Source organism: Lissotriton vulgaris, chromosome 5 (genome assembly GCF_964263255.1).
Source record: "Lissotriton vulgaris chromosome 5, aLisVul1.2, whole genome shotgun sequence".
NCBI lineage: Eukaryota > Metazoa > Chordata > Amphibia > Caudata > Salamandridae > Lissotriton > Lissotriton vulgaris.
In genome coordinates this window covers 1,006,681,614-1,006,699,957 of record NC_141693.1, presented here as the reverse complement: position 1 = coordinate 1,006,699,957, position 18,344 = coordinate 1,006,681,614, and the positions used below count along the sequence as shown (strand labels likewise).

The 18,344-nt window shown below is 47.6% G+C and overlaps 1 protein-coding gene across 1 annotated transcript in view; it reads left to right on the top strand.

Moving 5' to 3' along the window:
• Positions 1–18,344, top strand: part of LOC147711895 (zinc finger matrin-type protein 4-like) — a 1,215,746-nt gene that overhangs the window by 1,041,073 nt on the left and 156,329 nt on the right. The window contains exon 6 of the mRNA XM_086922617.1: positions 13,123–13,219. Coding sequence (XP_086778743.1) covers positions 13,123–13,219 — 97 coding nt within the window. The remainder of the gene's footprint in view (positions 1–13,122; positions 13,220–18,344) is intronic.

Below are 18,344 nucleotides of genomic sequence, written 5' to 3'. Positions count from 1 at the left end.
TGAACCCTAAAATACCCCTGTACCCCAAAACCCAAACCTAGCCCTGAACCCTTAAAATACCCCTGTACCCCAAAACCCAAACCTACCCCTGAACCCTAAAAATACCCCTGTACCCCAAACCTAGCCCTGAACCCTAAAAATAACCCTGTACCCCAAAACCCAAACCTACCCCATAACCCTAAAATACCCCTTGCCCCCAAAACCCAAACCTAGCCCTGAGCCCTAAAAATACCCCTATACCCCAAAACCCAAACCTAGCCCTGAACCCTTAAAATAGCCCTGTACCCCAAAACCCAAACCTATCCCTATACCCCTGTACCCCATCACCCAAAACTATATCTGAATCCTTAAAATACCCAAACACCCCAAAACCTATACCTCAGTACCCCAAAACATATACCCCTATACCCATACTATGACCTTCTGGGCCGGTCACCCCACGCACCGCGCACACTATCTGCGATTGAGCCCAGGCTGCCCCCGATCCCGCCGAGTGCCACCGCTGCCCGCAGCTGTGCTCCTGTTGTAATTTATATCGCTTTGTCTCTGCGTTGTTCCCTGTTGTAATTTATATCGCTTTGTCTCTGCGCTGTTCCCCGTTGTAATTTCTATCATTTTGTCACTGCGTTGTTCCCTGTTCTAAGTATCATTGTATTGTATTTTTCTCTGCTGTCCGCTTGTTGTGCCCCTGCCCTCTGATTTTCGTTTTTGTTCCCCCTCTGGTGTACCCAGCCCCGGTCGCGTTTCCCGCCCGCTCCCCGCCGCTGCCCCTCTGCGGCCCCGCCCCCTTCCCTCTCACTCCCTTCCCATTCGCCACCCGCTCCCGCCTCCCAGCTGCTCCTCCCTCGCTCCGCCCCCCCAGTCTCCTCATATGGCAGAGTGGAAAAACGCGCAGCGTTGACGCGCAGCGGGCGCGCCCTAAGCGTCCGCGCCTGGACCATGCCCAGCGCCAGAACCCCTGGCCCCCACAGACACCAGCCCACCCGCTGGACTTACGATGCCACCGAACTCAACGCACTCAACGCCAGCCGGATCCCTGGATGCTACCGAGCCACCCCGAGACGTACCCACGGACCCTTCAGCTGCCACTCCTGCAAGTTCACCTGCATCCGGACCTGCACTGCACCACAACCCACCAAGCCGAGCATCAGCAGCAACCACCTGAAGTGCATCCTGCTCAACACCCACTCCATCCACAGACACGCCGTAGAGCTCTAGAACCTGCTCGACACAACATCACCAGACGTCGCCTTCCTCACGGAAACATGGATGAACGCCTCCTCAGCACCCGACATCACCATCGCCATTCCGGACGGATACAAGACCCGGAGGGACCGCGGCAATCAGACCGGAGGAGGCATCGCCATCATCCACAGGAACACCATCCGCATCACGACCAACACCGACGACACCCTCACAACCGCCGAACACCTGCACTTCCAGATACACACCGACCCCAAGACCACCCTCAGAGGCACCCTCATCTACAGACCCCCGGGACCACGCACACAATTCAGCGAAGACATCGCCAACTTCATCAGCCCGCACGCCCTCCCCTCCGCTGACTACATCCTCCTCGGGGACCTCAACTTTCACCTGGAGAACAACAACGACCGTAACACCACCACCCTGCTGGACAACCTCGCCAACCTCGGTCTCAAGCAGCTGGTGACCTCCCCCACCCACTACGCTGGACACACACTCGACCCCGTCTTCTCATCCAGCAAGGACATTGCCTTCAGCCACGCCACCGGACTCCACTGGACGGACCACAGCTGCGTCCACTTCAGCTTCAGAAAGAACACGATCCACCACCACCAGCAACAGGTCGCACGCAGAAGCTGGAACAAGATCACAGCCGACCAGCTCGCCGCAACCCTGAGCCAAGACCCCCCGGCCAGCTCAGCGAACCCCAGCCAGGCCGCCAACAACCTCACGAAGTGGATCAGCAACTGCGCAGACGACCTTGCGCCACTGAGGACCCCGCCCAGCAGACCCGGCAGTAAGAAAGCACCTTGGTTCACCGACAAACTCAAGAGTTCCAAGAAGAACTGCCGAGCCCTCGAGAGAGCCTGGCGCAGAGACCCAACACCAGACAACATTACCACCCTCAAGTTCGCCACTCGAAAACACCGCCAACTGATCCACACCACCAAGAAAACCGCATTCAAGGAACGACTGGACAACAACGCACACAACAGCAAGGAACTCTTCAACATCGTCAAAGAGCTCTCCAACCCCAACGCCGGAAACAACGACATCACCCCATCACAAGACCTCTGCAATTCCCTCGCCTCCTACTTCCACAACAAGATCGCAGACATACACAACAGCTTCATCACACAGCCAACGCACCCCACGACCGCACCTGCATCCCCCACCACCACCCTCCGCGCCTGGACCCCGATCAACACCGAAGAAACCTGACGCACGATGAACTCCATCCACTCCGGATCCTCAACCGACCCCTGCCCTCACCACGTCTTCAACAAGGCCGACGCTGTCATCGCACCCCACCTGCGGGACATCATCAACACCTCCTTCGACACAGCTACCTTCCCGGAGAGCTGGAAGCACGCCAAACTCAGGGCTCTACTGAAGAAACCATCAGCGGACCCCACCGAACTCAAAAACTACCGCCCCATCTCGCTCCTCCCGTTTCCGGCCAAAGTCATCGAGAAGACCGTCAACAAGCAGCTGGTCACCTTCCTCGAGACAAACGGATCCCTCGACCTCTCGCAGTCTGGCTTCCGGGCCAACCACAGCATCGAGACCGCCCTCATCGCAGCCACCGATGACATCCGAGCCCTGCTCGACAACGGGGAAACTGCGGCCCTCATCCACCTGGACCTCTCCGCGGCATTCGACACTGTCTGCCACCGCACCCTAGTGCAGCGCCTCAGCAACGTCGGAATCCAAGAGAAGGTACTAGAATGGATCATCTCCTTCCTCGCCGGAAGGACACAGAGAGTCCGCCTCCCCCCGTTCAGATCCAAGGCCACCGAAGTCATCTGCGGCGTACCACAAGGATCATCACTCAGCCCCACCCTCTTCAACGTCTACATGAGCCCCCTTGCGGCCATCGCACGCCAACACAGCCTCAACATCATCTCTTACGCCGACGACACCCAGCTGATCCTCTCCCTCACCAACGACCCCGCCACCGCCAGAGCCAACCTACACGAAGGGATGACAGACGTAGCCGAGTGGATGATGAACAGCCGCCTGAAACTGAACTCAGACAAGACGGAAGTCCTCATCCTGGGCTCTTCACCCTCCTCCTGGGACGACTCCTGGTTGCCCACCGCCCTGGGCAGCGCACCCAAACCTACAGACCACGCACGCAACCTGGGCTTCATCCTGGACTCCTCCCTCTCCATGACCAGACAAGTCAACGCCGTCTCCTCGTCGTGCTTCAACATCCTGCGCATGCTACGTAAGATCTTCCGGTGGATCCCCACCGAGACCAGGAAGACGGTCACCCAGGCCCTCGTCAACAGCCGACTGGACTACGGCAACTCCCTCTACGCCGAAACCACTGCCAAACTCCAGAAGAGACTCCAGCGGATCCAGAATGCCTCAGCAAGACTCATCCTCGACATCCCCCGACACAGCCACATTTCCGGACACCTGAGAGACCTGCACTGGCTCCCGGTCAACAAGAGAATCACCTTCCGTCTCCTCACCCACGCACACAAAACCCTACACAACCAAGGCCCAAGATACCTCAACAGCCGCCTCACCTTCTACACTCCCACAGGCCAGCTTCGATCGACCCGCCACGCCCTCACTGCCGTCCCCCGCATCCGAAGAGCCACCACAGGAGGAAGGTCCTTCTCCTACCTGGCCGCCAAGACCTGGAACTCCCTCCCGACCCACCTCCGCCTGACCCAAGACCAACTCGCCTTCAGGAAGCAGCTCAAGACCTGGCTGTTCGAGAAGTAGCGGACCCCCCCTCCCCAAGCGCCTTGAGACCCTCCGGGTGAGTAGTACGCTATATAAATGCATTGATTGATTGATTGATACTTACCTTATCCAAACATTTTTTTAAAAACATGCTTTTACCATTCATGCATTTACAACGAATTTCGTTGTAAATCTATGCGTGGTAAAAGCATATAAAATGTAATGCCATGCGTTATAATGGCATTGCGGAGTCATGGTACTTTCGTAATGAAAGTATGGGAGTGATGGTATGCGGAAAGAAAGTTGCGGAATAATGGGTGTTTACCTTCCCCCAGTAAGTACATTGGTGGCACGGCGGCCCACATCTCCAGCAACATACTCATATTTTTTCACCACCCATTTGAAAAATGCACAGGTCTCTCTCATTGATGGCCAGCACCGACATACACTTTTAGACACACCTTCCGCCACAAGTTCTAGAATTGCGAACTTTAGAGCTGGGGAGCTACGTTCGAACCACGGCATCAGCTCAACATCCTGTGATTCCAGGCAAATCGCTTTGTTTCCCTGTGCCTACCACAAATGAATGTGTTCTTCTGTAATGTAAATTGTGCTCATGCCATGTCCAGTTCGCGCTATATAACATTGCAAGGAAAAATAAAGTAGGGAAACTCGAGTTCACACACTACTGAACGTGCACTCTTAAGTGCATCAGCAGTGCACTGTGAATCGGAGCGTTTCACAGGCCTGTCACAGATAAGAAGTGCTATCAAAACAAAATCCTACAAAACAATATACTACTGGCTGGCAGCAATTCATACCCGGACAACGTCGGGACGGGCTGCTAGTAACTTATATTTGCGGAGATGAGGGGCACTTTTGCCCGGTGGTAGAAGGCTGCCATGGGGTGTGGGGGCAGCAAAAATGATTTTCGCACCGGGCGACACAAGCGCTAAAGCCGGCCCTGATACTGCCTGTTGCGAGTACTTCAAGAACTGCTTTCCTTATCTAATCAAGGTTTCGTCATGGGATTCGGACGGGTGTGTTGCTGTAGCACGCCGGCCGGAACTGTCTCCTTTACCGCATCTGGACACGAGCGGCAGTAGATTGTCTGTCTGTCTCAGCCTTGTCTGCAAGAAATTGGTGGTGCAGTCCCTAGCTTCTTTAATGCAGTTCTCTGAGGCTTAACAACATATTGTCCCAATCAATCACAGGTATTTATTTCTGTACATAGCGCAGGCGCACTTTTTATTCACACTATATCACTTCCACTGTGCATCACCTGTTAGGAGCACCTTGTTTTTGAAGGAATGTAAATATTGTGTCATACCTTTCTGAATTCTCTCTGTACTATATGAACAATGTTAGTAAAATAAATGCACATACTGCATAACTATAATTGATTTGCAGAGGAGATCTTTATGACACTGTTGCTGTGGACGTCTAAGGATAAACTTCCCCCAAAGGGATCACCTTTTTTGATAATAATTGTCCGGCATAGGTTAATGGGTTACTACTTTGCCCCTTTTTTCTAACACAGCAACATTTTAAGTCACCTCTGGAAAGGTAGTTCTTTGTAAATATTCTGATTTTGCACTCTGCAAGACCCATAACTATATATTAGCTGTTACATCTATGTAGGTAATCCTCAGAATTTTTTTAAAACAAGAGAGTCTTCAGCTATTGGAATATTTCAGAGCGGCAGGGGAAATCTCTAAAATTAGCGTGAGACAACACCAGCTGTTACGTACAACATTGGGGATGGAGCTCTATTTATCCTATGTTCCCTGAACGTTTGACGGACTCCTTTTAACTAGGCTCAGACTGGCAAATGTACACAGGCTAGTGACATTCCCGAAAATAAATGATTGGTCGCATGCCCCTGTGATAACATTTCTGAGCAATCTACCATGCACTTAGTCCTCTTATGTAAATTGTATGCTGAGCCAAGGAAAGTTTGGATTATTCCTTTTTTAAGAGATCAGGGGTTTAGGCAGTGCAGCCTAGCCATGTTTTTACTCTAGGAACTGGAAAACGAGCAGAGACAACAAGCCTTGGCAATGTCAAGTCGACGCTGTGCATAGGAGTTTAGTCCCAGCGGTTTCGATGAGGGATATTGCCCTCAAAGAGGACAGGTCAGGCCTTGAGGGAGCTGCAGAACTACCCTCTGTTTTGCTGAGCCTTTTGAAGTCTGTGGGACTTTAGGAGCAGCAGACCAGTCAAATTCCTTGTGGTGCCTGCGAATGCAAGGGAGTGACTCCTTCACTTCAACAGAGATTACTTTGGGGGTCCTTGATGCCCACAGGTCTGGTGAAGATCCTGGAAGAAGCACAGATACAGACGATAAGGACAGGAGCAGCAGTAGTCGTCCTTGATGCAGTCTCGATTCCAGGCTAAGTCCAGCGAAATCCAAGTGTCCAGAAGAGTGAAGTGATTTCAGTCTTGAGTCTTGTCCCGTGATGAATCTGAGGACCCACCCACAGGAAGTCCTTAAGTACCCTAAGGGAAGGGTTGAAACAACTCAAGCATTAATGCCAGAGGAAGTACAGAAGGGCGGATACACCCAGGTCCTTTGTCCAGTTTTACGCCAGAGCGGGAGCCAAGGTTTCCCCTGAACAGGTTCAAACTGGAGTATGCAATGAGGACACTAAATGTGCCCTTCAACGCAGTCTGGTGACACTGGCAAGTGCCCCAACCCAATCCACTAAGTCCTGTATGGGAGGTGGTCAAACCTCCCTGCGACTGGAAACTTATTGTTCTACCTTCCTCTGCTCGAGCTTAAGTCAGCAGCAGGAGGGCAGAATTGTGTCTGTGGTTGGCAGCAGCACTAGCTTGCTGTCAGACCCTGAAAAGCTGTACCTGGGAGTACCCGAAGGGAGCCCCCAGTACATGGGATTATCATTTCTACACTGGAATCAGTATTAGGGTATGATTCCAACATGTTTGATACCAAACATGACTGGCTTCGGAGCAGCCACTATATAGTGAAACATCTCATTATGACTGATGTCCACTATATGTATCAAAATGGCGGATTGCACTTTCAAAGCAAAGATAATCCACTCTGGGGTTTGTAGGGGTGTCCTGCTCATGGAGGGGCACCCTCACACTTATAACCCAGCACCCTGCCCTCAGGACGGATGAGCCTGCCATAGGGTTGACTTATAGGTTTTAAGTGTTGTGACCTCAGATATAAGAAAATGTATGTTTGTTGTGTGAGGTGCAAGCACCAACTCACACATGCTGCAATAGCAGGCCTTTAGTCATATTTTAAGTGCACTCCCATGGGTGGCACAGTACATGCTGCAGCCCATGGGAGACCCCTGAGACACCTATACCATGGGCACCTTAGTAATATATACTAGGGACTTACAGGGGTTCACCAGTAGCCAATTGTGGATGTACAGAATTACTTACCATGGTGAATTTAGGGAGAAGGCACAGTAACCAGGGTCCTGATTAGCAGAATCCCAGTAAGACTAGTCAAAACATACTCACCCCTTAGTAAAAAGTGGGGGTAACTATGAAAGCAGATCCTACTCTCCTACACCCATGAACACACTGATCTTTGAAAATATGTAAATCATGCAGCACAGATCATGAGAGAATATGGTGTCTTCGAAGTTCAAAAAAATTAAAACATGCACTAACTTCACCTTAGTCAGGGCACTGGAGTTATGTGATTCTGTGGCCATGGCTTTTTCCTCCAAATTATGGAGTTGACGTATTTGCCCCATAATCATTTTCTCCTTAATCTGCAGATTTTAACAAAAAAATGTGTTTATAGCTTAAATGGATCAAAAGTTACAAAAAATGTGGCTACATGTGTTTGCAAGCAATGGAAGGCCCTTCGCAAAAGGTTAACTGGTCATCTTTCAGTCACATATTTCTGCATTTGATGTTAAACTGGTAGTAATGAGGTGACATATTTGTACAGACTGTGTTACCACGTGTAAAATTGTGTAAAAATGAGAAAAGAATGAATACATATTATAAAAAATGTGCTGCATTATGCTCATTAATTTGCCTTTCTTGCTGCATAATTTAGTCAACCCTGCCACATAATTTGGAGCTTTTTGCAGCATAATTCCAGTGGACCTGACCTTAGTGCCTCATCAGATTATGTGCTAAGTATTTATTAAAAGTGAGATTATGTGCTAAGTATTTATTAAAAGTGAGAGTTTTTAAATTGAACTGATAAATGTTCCTGACCCCCCAAATGACAAATCTATTCATGAACTAAAGACAAGTCAGTGTTCATGTGTACTCTATATGTGGCCTAGATTCTAATTATAGATCGGCAACTTTATAGGCTAGTAAATCAAATACACGAGATATATTGTACTGTGCATAGCAGGAACTCATGTCTTTGAAGGTGCCCTCATATCTATAGATTGACAAAAGCGGAGGATGGTCAAAACGTATTTGCAGTTTTATATAGCAAACATGAGCGGAAAATATTGGAGCACTTTATTCGAGCCCTGATAGTGAAACCTGTTTTCTCTGCTCCGAAGTCAGCAGCGCTGACAAGTAATACCACATAGTTACCCTCTCTTTGCAGTGTGAAACATAATCACACGGGTGTTTTTATTTTACACTGACTGCTTCATGAAGCACTCTGAACCTAAAATCAAATAAACAGACCCTTTTGTAATTGATGGATTTCTAAGCCTCCTGCTGTGCTGCCTGCCATGAAAAGAGACAAGGATAGATTTCACCCCACCCCTTTTATGTCCTTTAAGCCTGTGAGCGGCGAGCACACTCCCTGAGAGAGTCTGTGCACTGGAAGAAGCAAGGCTGTCCTTGCATAGCTTACAGGGAACATACCTTATAAGTCACCCCTAAAGTAGGCCTTAAAGGCTGTTAGGGAAAGGTGCATGATATTTAAAAATTATGACATGTGTACCTAAGTGTTATATGTCCTGGCAGTGAAAACTTCCCAAATTTGTTTTTCACCATAGCAAGGCTAGCTCTCCCATAGACTAATAGTAGGTTATCTTATTACACTGAATAAGTGATAAATTCAGTTTGGGAACGGATAGAGAAATACTTTTCCCGCTGCACAGTCACAAACACTAAACTCACGCAAAGACTCCAGAATGCAGCAGCCAGACTGATCCTCAACGTGCCCAAGAGGACATGCATCACCCTGCACCTGAAGGACAGCTACTGGGTCCGCGTGCTGAAGAGAGGCCACTTCAGGCTTCTGACCCAAGCATTCAAAGCTTCCATGACCAAGGACCAGCCTACATGTACCAACAACTGCACTTCCATCGACTAACTAGGAATATCGGCTCCATACACCTCACCCTTGCACAGGGTGTATCTGCTGCTGCTGCTCCGGAGAACGCTCCTTCTCCCACTTGGCTTCCAAAGCCAGGAACTCTCTCCCCCTTCACCTCTGCATCACACCCTCACTGACCCACTTCAGCAAGGGAATCAAGACCTGGGGCTTCGACTGATATCTGCAGCACCGTGCATGGATACCCTCTGGGTTGATTAACCACGCTGTACAAGTACAACTTGATTGATTGATACTTCTTCAACGCGTTTGAATTGCAATTTAAAGTCCTCTTTAATGGCAAAGTCAGATTTTAAGTTACTATTCTGAAAATGCCACTTTTAGAAGGTTACCATTTTCCTGCCTAAACAAAATCTGCCTTGTGTCCAGGGTCACATTAAGTTTTCTTCCAGATACAGGGCAAAAGGGCATTGGGATAGAGAGGGGTATTCCCACTCCTGAGCAGGATTGCATAGGAGTTGTACTCAGCCCTTCATGAGCTAAAAAGGGTAGCCTGTGCCCACCCCCATTCTGATTTCTGGAGATGCCTGCCTGCCCTGTCACTTGGAAAAGCAGCCCACACCTGGGCTTTCCTGCCCTTTGTTACTCTAGACAGACTAGAGCCAAAGCCAGGGGAAAGGGGAGAAACAAGCAGAACCAGTTAGGTTTAGACAAAAGTGGTGAGCCCCACACAGGTTGGAACTGGGTATAAATGAGGCACCCTCAGAACCCCTCATCAGAACCCTCTCAGACATCAGAAGATTCAGGACTGCCCTGCTGTGTAAAGAAGGAGTACATGACCTGCTTTCTGTGAAACTGGAGCCCCAGAAGTGACTCCAAGAGTCAGTTGTTTACCTCCTGTTTGAGCTACAGGGACACAACAAGGGTCCGAAGGCCTTTCCCGCTTTCCAGCTGACCAGTACAAACTATACCTGCCCTTGTCCCTTTGCTGCCCTTAGTGGGAGAGAGTCCTGACCCTCTAAGTGCTGTCCTCAAGGCCCTGGACCCTTCACAGGAGTCAGAGTGCACTTCTCCCTTCCTAACTGAAGGTTCCATCAGATCTGACACTAAGTGCTGCATCGCCCTGCAAATCTGCACAGCTCCTACCCGAAGGCTTCATTGGATCTGACGCGAAGTGATGTAAAGCCTCGCAGAGCCTTTCTGCACAGACCTCGAATCAAGGACAAAGGCTGCAACTCCCAGCGGGCCAATCCATGCTCAGTACCCTGTCCACGCTCCATCAAGGTCAGCCTGAACTTGTAACTTTGCGCCCCGGCAAGGTGCAACCAGATAACCGCCATTGGGTTTTGTGCCTTTTGGGTGTTACTTTTACCTAAAACTTTTTGTGTCCTTTTCTTTTAATATTCTCTAGTTTTGTAAATTGGTTTGGGATTATTCCTGTGTTGTATGTTCACTTTTTTACTGTTTGGGTACTGCATAAATACTTTACATATTGCCTCTAAATTAAACCTAGCTGCTTTGTGTCAAGCTACTACAGGGTTAAGCACAGGTGTATTTAGTGACTTGTTTGGTTTACCCTAACAAGAAATGTGTTAATGTTTTGAGTGGGGCTCTCAGTCCTCTTAACTAATAACCCAATTTATTACACTGAAAATTTGACTTCAAATCAGGGAATTAGGCTAGAACAGAGGGAACAAAAACTGCTTTATAATCCAAACTTTCAAAAATGTTGCTACCGTCTGTCATTACGCATAACTAGTTAGTGAAGGCATGGCTCATGTCTGATGATGCTTGACCTCAGACACAGAACTGATAGCCCAAAGTGAGAGAGAATAGTGAAAATGTGTTCAACAAAACAAGAAAACTGGTCAACGATTAGGCAACTCTGGTGCAGCGCGCTCATTTGCACAGTCATGACCTTGAAGTGCTAACAAAGATGGGGATAGCATAGGATTGGGAACCAGTTGCTAGATGCCATGACTCAGAGAACGGTGTTGAAGTTTAAAGGGCTTTCATGGTATCGAAAATGCGATTGAGACTTGTAGGTTGATATTAGAGGATTGGATCATTAGCTTACCATCTCAATAAAAAAAATCAGATTTAATGGATCGCAGTCTGAGACTGTGGTATTTGTGGCTGATTGTCTCCACGTGGGCCTTCAGGGTTGGTGTTAGTAGTATTTAATTGTAGGTCAGTAACATGCCAGTGGTGCATAGGATACATCACATGCTCTTACATGCATGTTGAAGTCTAGCCTGATATGACGCTTCCATTTGTTGCGTGGCCATAATATGATACAATGAAAAACATGTAGGCTACTGATATTTGAGAAGCAGATACAATATTCATCGGTGTGGTATCACCCACTACAGAGAGAAAAAGCACTAGTAAGATAATGTAAAAGATTTACATCAGGATGACCTTCCTTTGGATTGCCAAGCCCATTAAGGTGCAAACTCATTATAAATCACATTTAGGTGCACAATTTGTAGGAGCAAAAATCATAATCAGATACACAAAAAAATTAAGGTGCAATGCGGAGATTACACTCCGAGTGAAGAGATTTCTCGCCGTAAATTACCTTCGTGAATAGGCTCCCATGATTGCGTACTCGTCCCTTTGCATCCCTTACCTTTCTTTCCACCCTCCCTCTTTACTGGCCTATTTAGGGCTTACCTACTGAACTGCTTTTAACTGTCTGTAGGTGAAAGCCTCTTGTAGGTCATACCGAAATTTACAGTAGGCGTAGAGGCTACTTCTTACCTTGGCTGGTGTTATTGTCATCTTCATCTGCTTTCCTTTTCCTGTGTTTGTCTCCCCCATGGAGCATAGCCTCTTTACATTCCTTTTGATTTGCTAGCTTGCAACATTCCATTGTCCACTTTTAGAGAGCAACTTTTTTCTTTTTAATTAAGTATTTCATGACAGCACATGTGTTTTCGTACTTTCTACCTGCAGCGAGCGTATCCCCCTAAATACACTTTCCCCTGCTTCTACCCCTTCAGCTCTTCCACTGCTTTTTTACCACGTACAGTCTTGAAACAAATGTTTTTATTTCATTTTGCTTTTTTTGGGAGGGCTCAGCAACAGCCATCAGCTGCTGGGATGCTCTGCATTCCAACGGTCTCGCACACCCCTTTGCTCCTTCTACCTCCATGCCTTCCTCCATTAATTTGCTACCTCCTAATCCAATCCCACTCCTCACTTGCTTCCCCATCCCTCGTGATTGATTAAATATTTTTGATTCTAACATATTTTTGCAAGGCCCAGCTTCTGCCATTTTCTGCCGGGCAGCCCTGCTTTCCAAAAAGTGGTTTGAGGCCAATTACATTAAAAAAATATTGTTTACAAATCAAAGTGGTGTTCACCATCTTAGATTTTTAAATAAATAAAAAAGAAGAAAATGACGTTCACAAAATTCCGTAGGTATGTGCAGTAAAGCACGCATTTGCATACCTCATTACTACACTATGATGCCACTGGCAGCAGTGGCTGCGTTTTCACACCTTTTTTCTCTTGTTTTTCCAAAGCAAGACCCATTGGCTTTACCAATGCTTGTTTCCTGTGCTGCTTTCTTCCTTCCTTAGTTCCCTTTGTACCTAATGCCATCGCTTCCTTCCTTTCCCCTTCCCCTTTCAGTCTTTCTTTATTCTTTTTCTCCCTTCTTTCCTTTCATCTCATCGCTCTTCAAGTCTTCAAATTCTTATGCCCTCTCTTTCTTACCCTGTTCCTTCTGTACTTCCTTCTAGTCTTGCTACCCCTCTTCCATTCATTCTCTATTCCCTCCTTCCTATCTTACTTCACACCATCTTTGTTTATACCCTTCATGTATTCCTTCCTCCCATCCTCCACTCATCCAGCCCCAACCCTTCTCTCTTTAGTATGCCTTTTAAATTGTACACTTTGCTTTGCCTGCTCTTGCTCTATCTTGTATGTTTAACTCCTTGTTTCTCCTTTCTTGTCTTTTCCCACAGCTCTGAGGAGCAGCTACACTTGCAACCTTTGTCACGTGGTGCTAAACTCAATCGAACAGTACCATGCACATCTGCAGGGAGCCCGACACCAGAGCAAGTAAGTAAAGAGAACTGCAGCAAAACACCCCCTCAAAGAAAAAAAGTGTCCTTGCTCTTCCGTCCGAGCCTGCTCTGCATTGTGAACAGCAGTGCTTTAAATGGGAAAAAAAAGTGCAGGTACTCATTAAAATTAACTAGAGGTGTGGCAAGTGGGCGGGGCTAGGGGCGGGGCTAAGGGCAAGACATGATGTACATAATGACTTCTATACCAGTTGCAGCGCATATTAAAACACGGGAAATGTGTTTAAGTATACAAAACAGGTTAACTCATTACACAAAATGAAAGCCAAACAGGATGATATGTTAACATTTCCTTGTATATAAATATATACGTTAACAAGAAATACAGCAGAGTTTCAATTTTACACACATTTGTGTAAAAATGCCATTTCTAAGCCCCGATTTCAGAACTGAACAAATATCTGGTATTTTTAATCTGAAAAAGTGTCGACCCTAACTTTACCTGTCACCTCACTTTTGTGCATTCCCCCTCCCCCTTCCTTCTATGCTCAACTCATTTTTCCCCAAACCTGACCCACTGCTCATCTCGTTTTCCCCACAACCAGACCCCCTGGCAGTTGTCACAGGAGCTCGTTCCTGGGTTGCTGCAGCATTCCCTCCCATTCATTGCTCCTTGGGCAGGGCTACCTTCACACCCATGTATCTCTCCCTGTGATGTAAATGCAGCCATTAGCGCGGGAATGGGCACACAGAGGGAAGCAGTTCCTGTGTTGAAGAAAACAAAAATTAAAAGAAAACCGGCTTTGGGGAAGGTGTAGAATTGTGCTACACTGCCGCTAGCTTTAGTAAGGCCAGTGCAATACCTTAAATTGGACTGGATTACTGACCACAGCCCTAGCCCAGGCCATTTCATGCAGGAGTGGGCTGGGGGCGGGTGGAGGAGGGGAAGGGGTTAAAGCACTGGCACCTGAATGGTCGTTGAACACCTTATTAACAGTGCAGGGTCGGCCTAGGCCCTGCACTGTTAATCACAGTGTGATCCAAGCACGCTCAAACCCCTGCAGCATGCGGAAATTCAAAAGGGGCGCCTCTGGACTTTAGTAGCGTCCCATCAAAAGTCTACTTCAGAGGAGGCTCAGTGCAATTGTGAGATCCGGAAGCAGAGCTGCATCTGTCCTGCGTTGGAGGAGATACCGAACTCGAGCGTGCCGTGCCATCAATCATGGTACTGGTACTCTTCCCTGACTACAGAAAAGTGCCGGTACTGACGGGTAGAAAATTTAGAAGTGCCGATACTCAGGACCGGTGAGTACCGGCCCATTTAAAGCACTGGTGAACAGTACATTCACCACATTCAAACCATAAAGATGTTCTACCATGTCCTCATCCCTGTGGCCAGGGCTTTAAGTGTGCCGGGTCTCACCGGTGTTGAGCACCAGCAGTTTTTTTTACAGGGGACTTCGAAACGGGTCTCTATCGGGCTCTGTTTTGTGTCCTGGCACAGGCGGTCCATTTTTCTCCGGACGGCAGTGACAGCAGGCACATCGATGTGCGCTGCTCTCACTGCTCACTTCTCAGTAGTGGAGAAGCTACAGCATGACGTCATGGCAAGGTGAGCTTTGTTGGGGACGGAAAATCCTTTAAAGAGAGCCATTTTCTCTCTGGATTTCCCTTCTCTTTTTGAAACCCAGGAGCAGCAACATTGTCGTGCAGCGGCGTCACTATGGGGGTGCGGGGGGTGTGGCCCGCACCGGGTGTCACCATCCCACTGGGGTGACACCAAGGCGGTCAGCAGCAGTGTGTGCTGTTAACAGTGTGCAGACTTGCAGTGAAAGTAAACGACGTTGCAACCGCAACATGTGTGCAAGTTCAGTTGCACTGTCTTGCAGCAACGCAACCTAACTTTTCTGCTCAGGAGGACTGGAGGAGGTGCCTGTGGGCAGTGCGTAGTGCGCACTGTCTCCTCCTCCGCCGCGTCAGCGCGCATCTTAGGACCGCCGCCCGCGTACAGGTGGATCGCGGATGATGTCATTCTTTTTCTCTGATTCACGCATTGGGCCCTAAGTGCGCGTGACTGGCCTGCAGCAGGAGGATCAGAGGCGGCACGTCTTGATCACCGGTTGGGTTGGGGTCTGCCATAATTTAATTTTATTCCCCTGCCTACAGCGCGCAGAGCTGGGCGCTGGCCACCGTGACCGACATAGACCCACCCCCCCGTCTAACAGCAGGGCAGGTGAGTCAGTGAGTTTCCCCAGACCGGCACGGGGGGTACGCACCAATAATAACCCAGGCTGCTCTTTTTTTTACTTTGTGAGTGACGCAGATGATAGTTTTTGCGAGGTTCATCATGACTGCCAAAGGGATGCCCTGCTGATTTGCCTTTGAGTTCTCCACGCTGTTAGCTTTCTGACTGGAGCGAGTTGGAGTTTCTAAGAGTGGTTCACAGTCTTCACACAGTTTTACTTCAAATGTTGGTCATGCCATGGATGTAATTCAAAGATGATTTCTTTGGTCTGAAATGGGTTGTGACTTGTGAGGTGAGCAGCGAGATCGATGTCAGCTTTTTACATAGTTCCTTTGGTGATTCTGGACTGTCCCTAGAGCTGCTATTTTACTTTCTTTTTGTTTTTGCCTACTGCCTTTAATGGGTTGTAGTTCTTGCTGGAAATCAATGTCTTATTTTTCTGACATTTAATTCCAAAGTGCAGCATCGGGAATAAAAGTTAAAAAATATGAAAAATAAATAACTAAATAAAGTAAGACAGACTAGTGGTAGCAAACTGGCAAGATTGATTTTATTCTCACCCAAATACATTTAGCGCCACTTTTACAGAGTTTGCCAGTGAAGTGCTATTTTTGTTGTCCTGGCATTGTTTTCACTGGGCTTGGAACTAGTGCACCAATCTTGGAGGTACTGCAATGTGAGGATTCAAAAACAAAATTTGTACTGCTGCTCTGCATCAAGAGATGTCTTTTTTACCATAGATACTGCTTACGTTTTGTAAGGATATAAGCAATGGCCATTAAAATGGGTCCATTCAGGGCCCCGAGTCATGTCCTTAACTTTTCAGGCAAAAGCACTCATTTCTGAACACTGAGTGTAAAAGCGTTAAGGTAACCGTGTTGTTCCTGCTTACATTTCACATGGTTTGCAAAATTTTGCATTCCCTTTGATTGTTTGCTTTTTCCAGGATGCTGTCACTTTTTTGTTTTGTAGGCCACATATTGCTCTTCTTGCCTAGTGCGTAATTGACCCGCATCCAGGTGTTTGTAGCGCAGTGGCAACAATTGGGTTGTAGTTGAAGGCAGTCTGAGTTTTTCTCAGTGGGGCACTGCAGTATGGTGTTCAGTGGGGGAGAGGATGTGGCACTATGGGCAGAGGAGCTGCTGAATTTGGAACTGGGGAACCAAGTTCAGCCAGCCTTAATAACCAGTGCCTCTTCCCTACCCTCCAGCAATTTTCGGTAACAACAAAAATGTCATGATGACTCTGGTGATTAATGTTCTTCCTAGAGAGAGATCGGAAATGTGTCTAATGGAAGATTTTACTCATGGAAAGGTAGCTCAGAGGGTTAATGTACCTGCTGCAAAGAACATGTACCATGCAGATCACAAAGTGCACATAATCATGTAAATAGGCCAGTGGGTGGTGGGCTACTGCTTTTGTCAGAGCGATCCTTTTGTTACTTGCAGTTTATAAGTTAAAATCCTAACATAGAACATTGAGCTATGTCATCTACTCAGCAGCAACACAAGTCACATTTTTTCTTAACTTTTGATACATTTGAGCTACAAACAATGTATTAGTTGAAATGGTCACATCATGCTGCAGACCTTGCATTATGAGGCAAATATGGCTGAGCCATTATTATTTAGAAAACTTTTGCAAACTAGGATATTTAGCCATGCATGTTTGAACTGCTGTTGTGGAAAAGGGAGAAGTGCTGAATGATGACAGAAAATCCATGGCTTGAGAAAAATGGCTTATGCTTCCACAATTTATCGTATTTGGGGACATTCTGCTATTAGAAGCATATCCCACTGCCACTTTCTGAATACATTTTACTGTCAATAACTCATTATAACCTTAAATCAATCTAATATGTGTTGAAAAATGCTTCGTTTTTGACCTTTCTGTCTCCCAAATTTTCTTGGGAGGGGAGAAGTTCAACCCTCCAAACTCCCTCTAGTACTGGTTGCTCACTGCGCTTGCTCGCTACACACCATGTGAGGGCTGGTCTCACTTTTACTTTGTTCTCTCTCTGATTCACTACTTGTGTCTATTTTTGATGCTCTCTGAAAGAATGTCTATGGGTACATATGACTGGGTGGGTAACCTGATGTTCTTTAAGGTCATCATCTACTAATTGCTGTGCGTTGAAAGTTGATACAATTTTAATATGTAATGAAAAATGTGCTGTAAAATTCACTATCATGTGACCTGGCACTGGCAGCCAACTGTAGTTTGAAATGTAAAGACGACACAAGGGGTGAATCTGTGGCGCAATCATTTTTCAGACCATTCACTTCTGACACTCCCATCACAGTACAGTAAGGGGGGCAGGGCCTATATTTGGCTGTCCTTTATTGGGAATGTATGTGCTATTGAACTGAGACCTTTATTTGGAATAGCTTGTGGAGCAGCTCCCCCCGATGTCCAAGCCTGGGTGGGAGGCTCAACTACGGTGTCATTGTCACACGACTCCACCATGGTGGAGAGCTGCCTGGCAGAAACGCATCCACCAGTTAAATCTGGTTAAACCGCCAGGTTCCCCATGAAATGAGGGGGAAGCCGTCTCCTCGGGGCTAGCAGGGCTGCTCCCTCCTCAGGAGCAATGATTATAGACTTCGCTATCCCCTCAAATAGGGGTGTGACAAATTAAATTTACAAACGTTACTAAGGATTCTGTAGGGTCCCCTTATTTGCCAATTGTGTCCACTGGCAGACTCGGAGCGGAGGAGGTCCATGTGGTAAGTTGTGAGGGGGTGACACCATGAGTTACCCGCACCGGGTGACACCAACCCTAGTGACGCCACTGTTGTTGTGGTGTCACAAGGGCTTTAAGTGGAAGCATTTTTAATATTATATACCAGCCATAGTTACTGCTTGTTTATCTTATGCAACTAACAATCATTGAAAAAGACAATAGTCCCGACTTGTT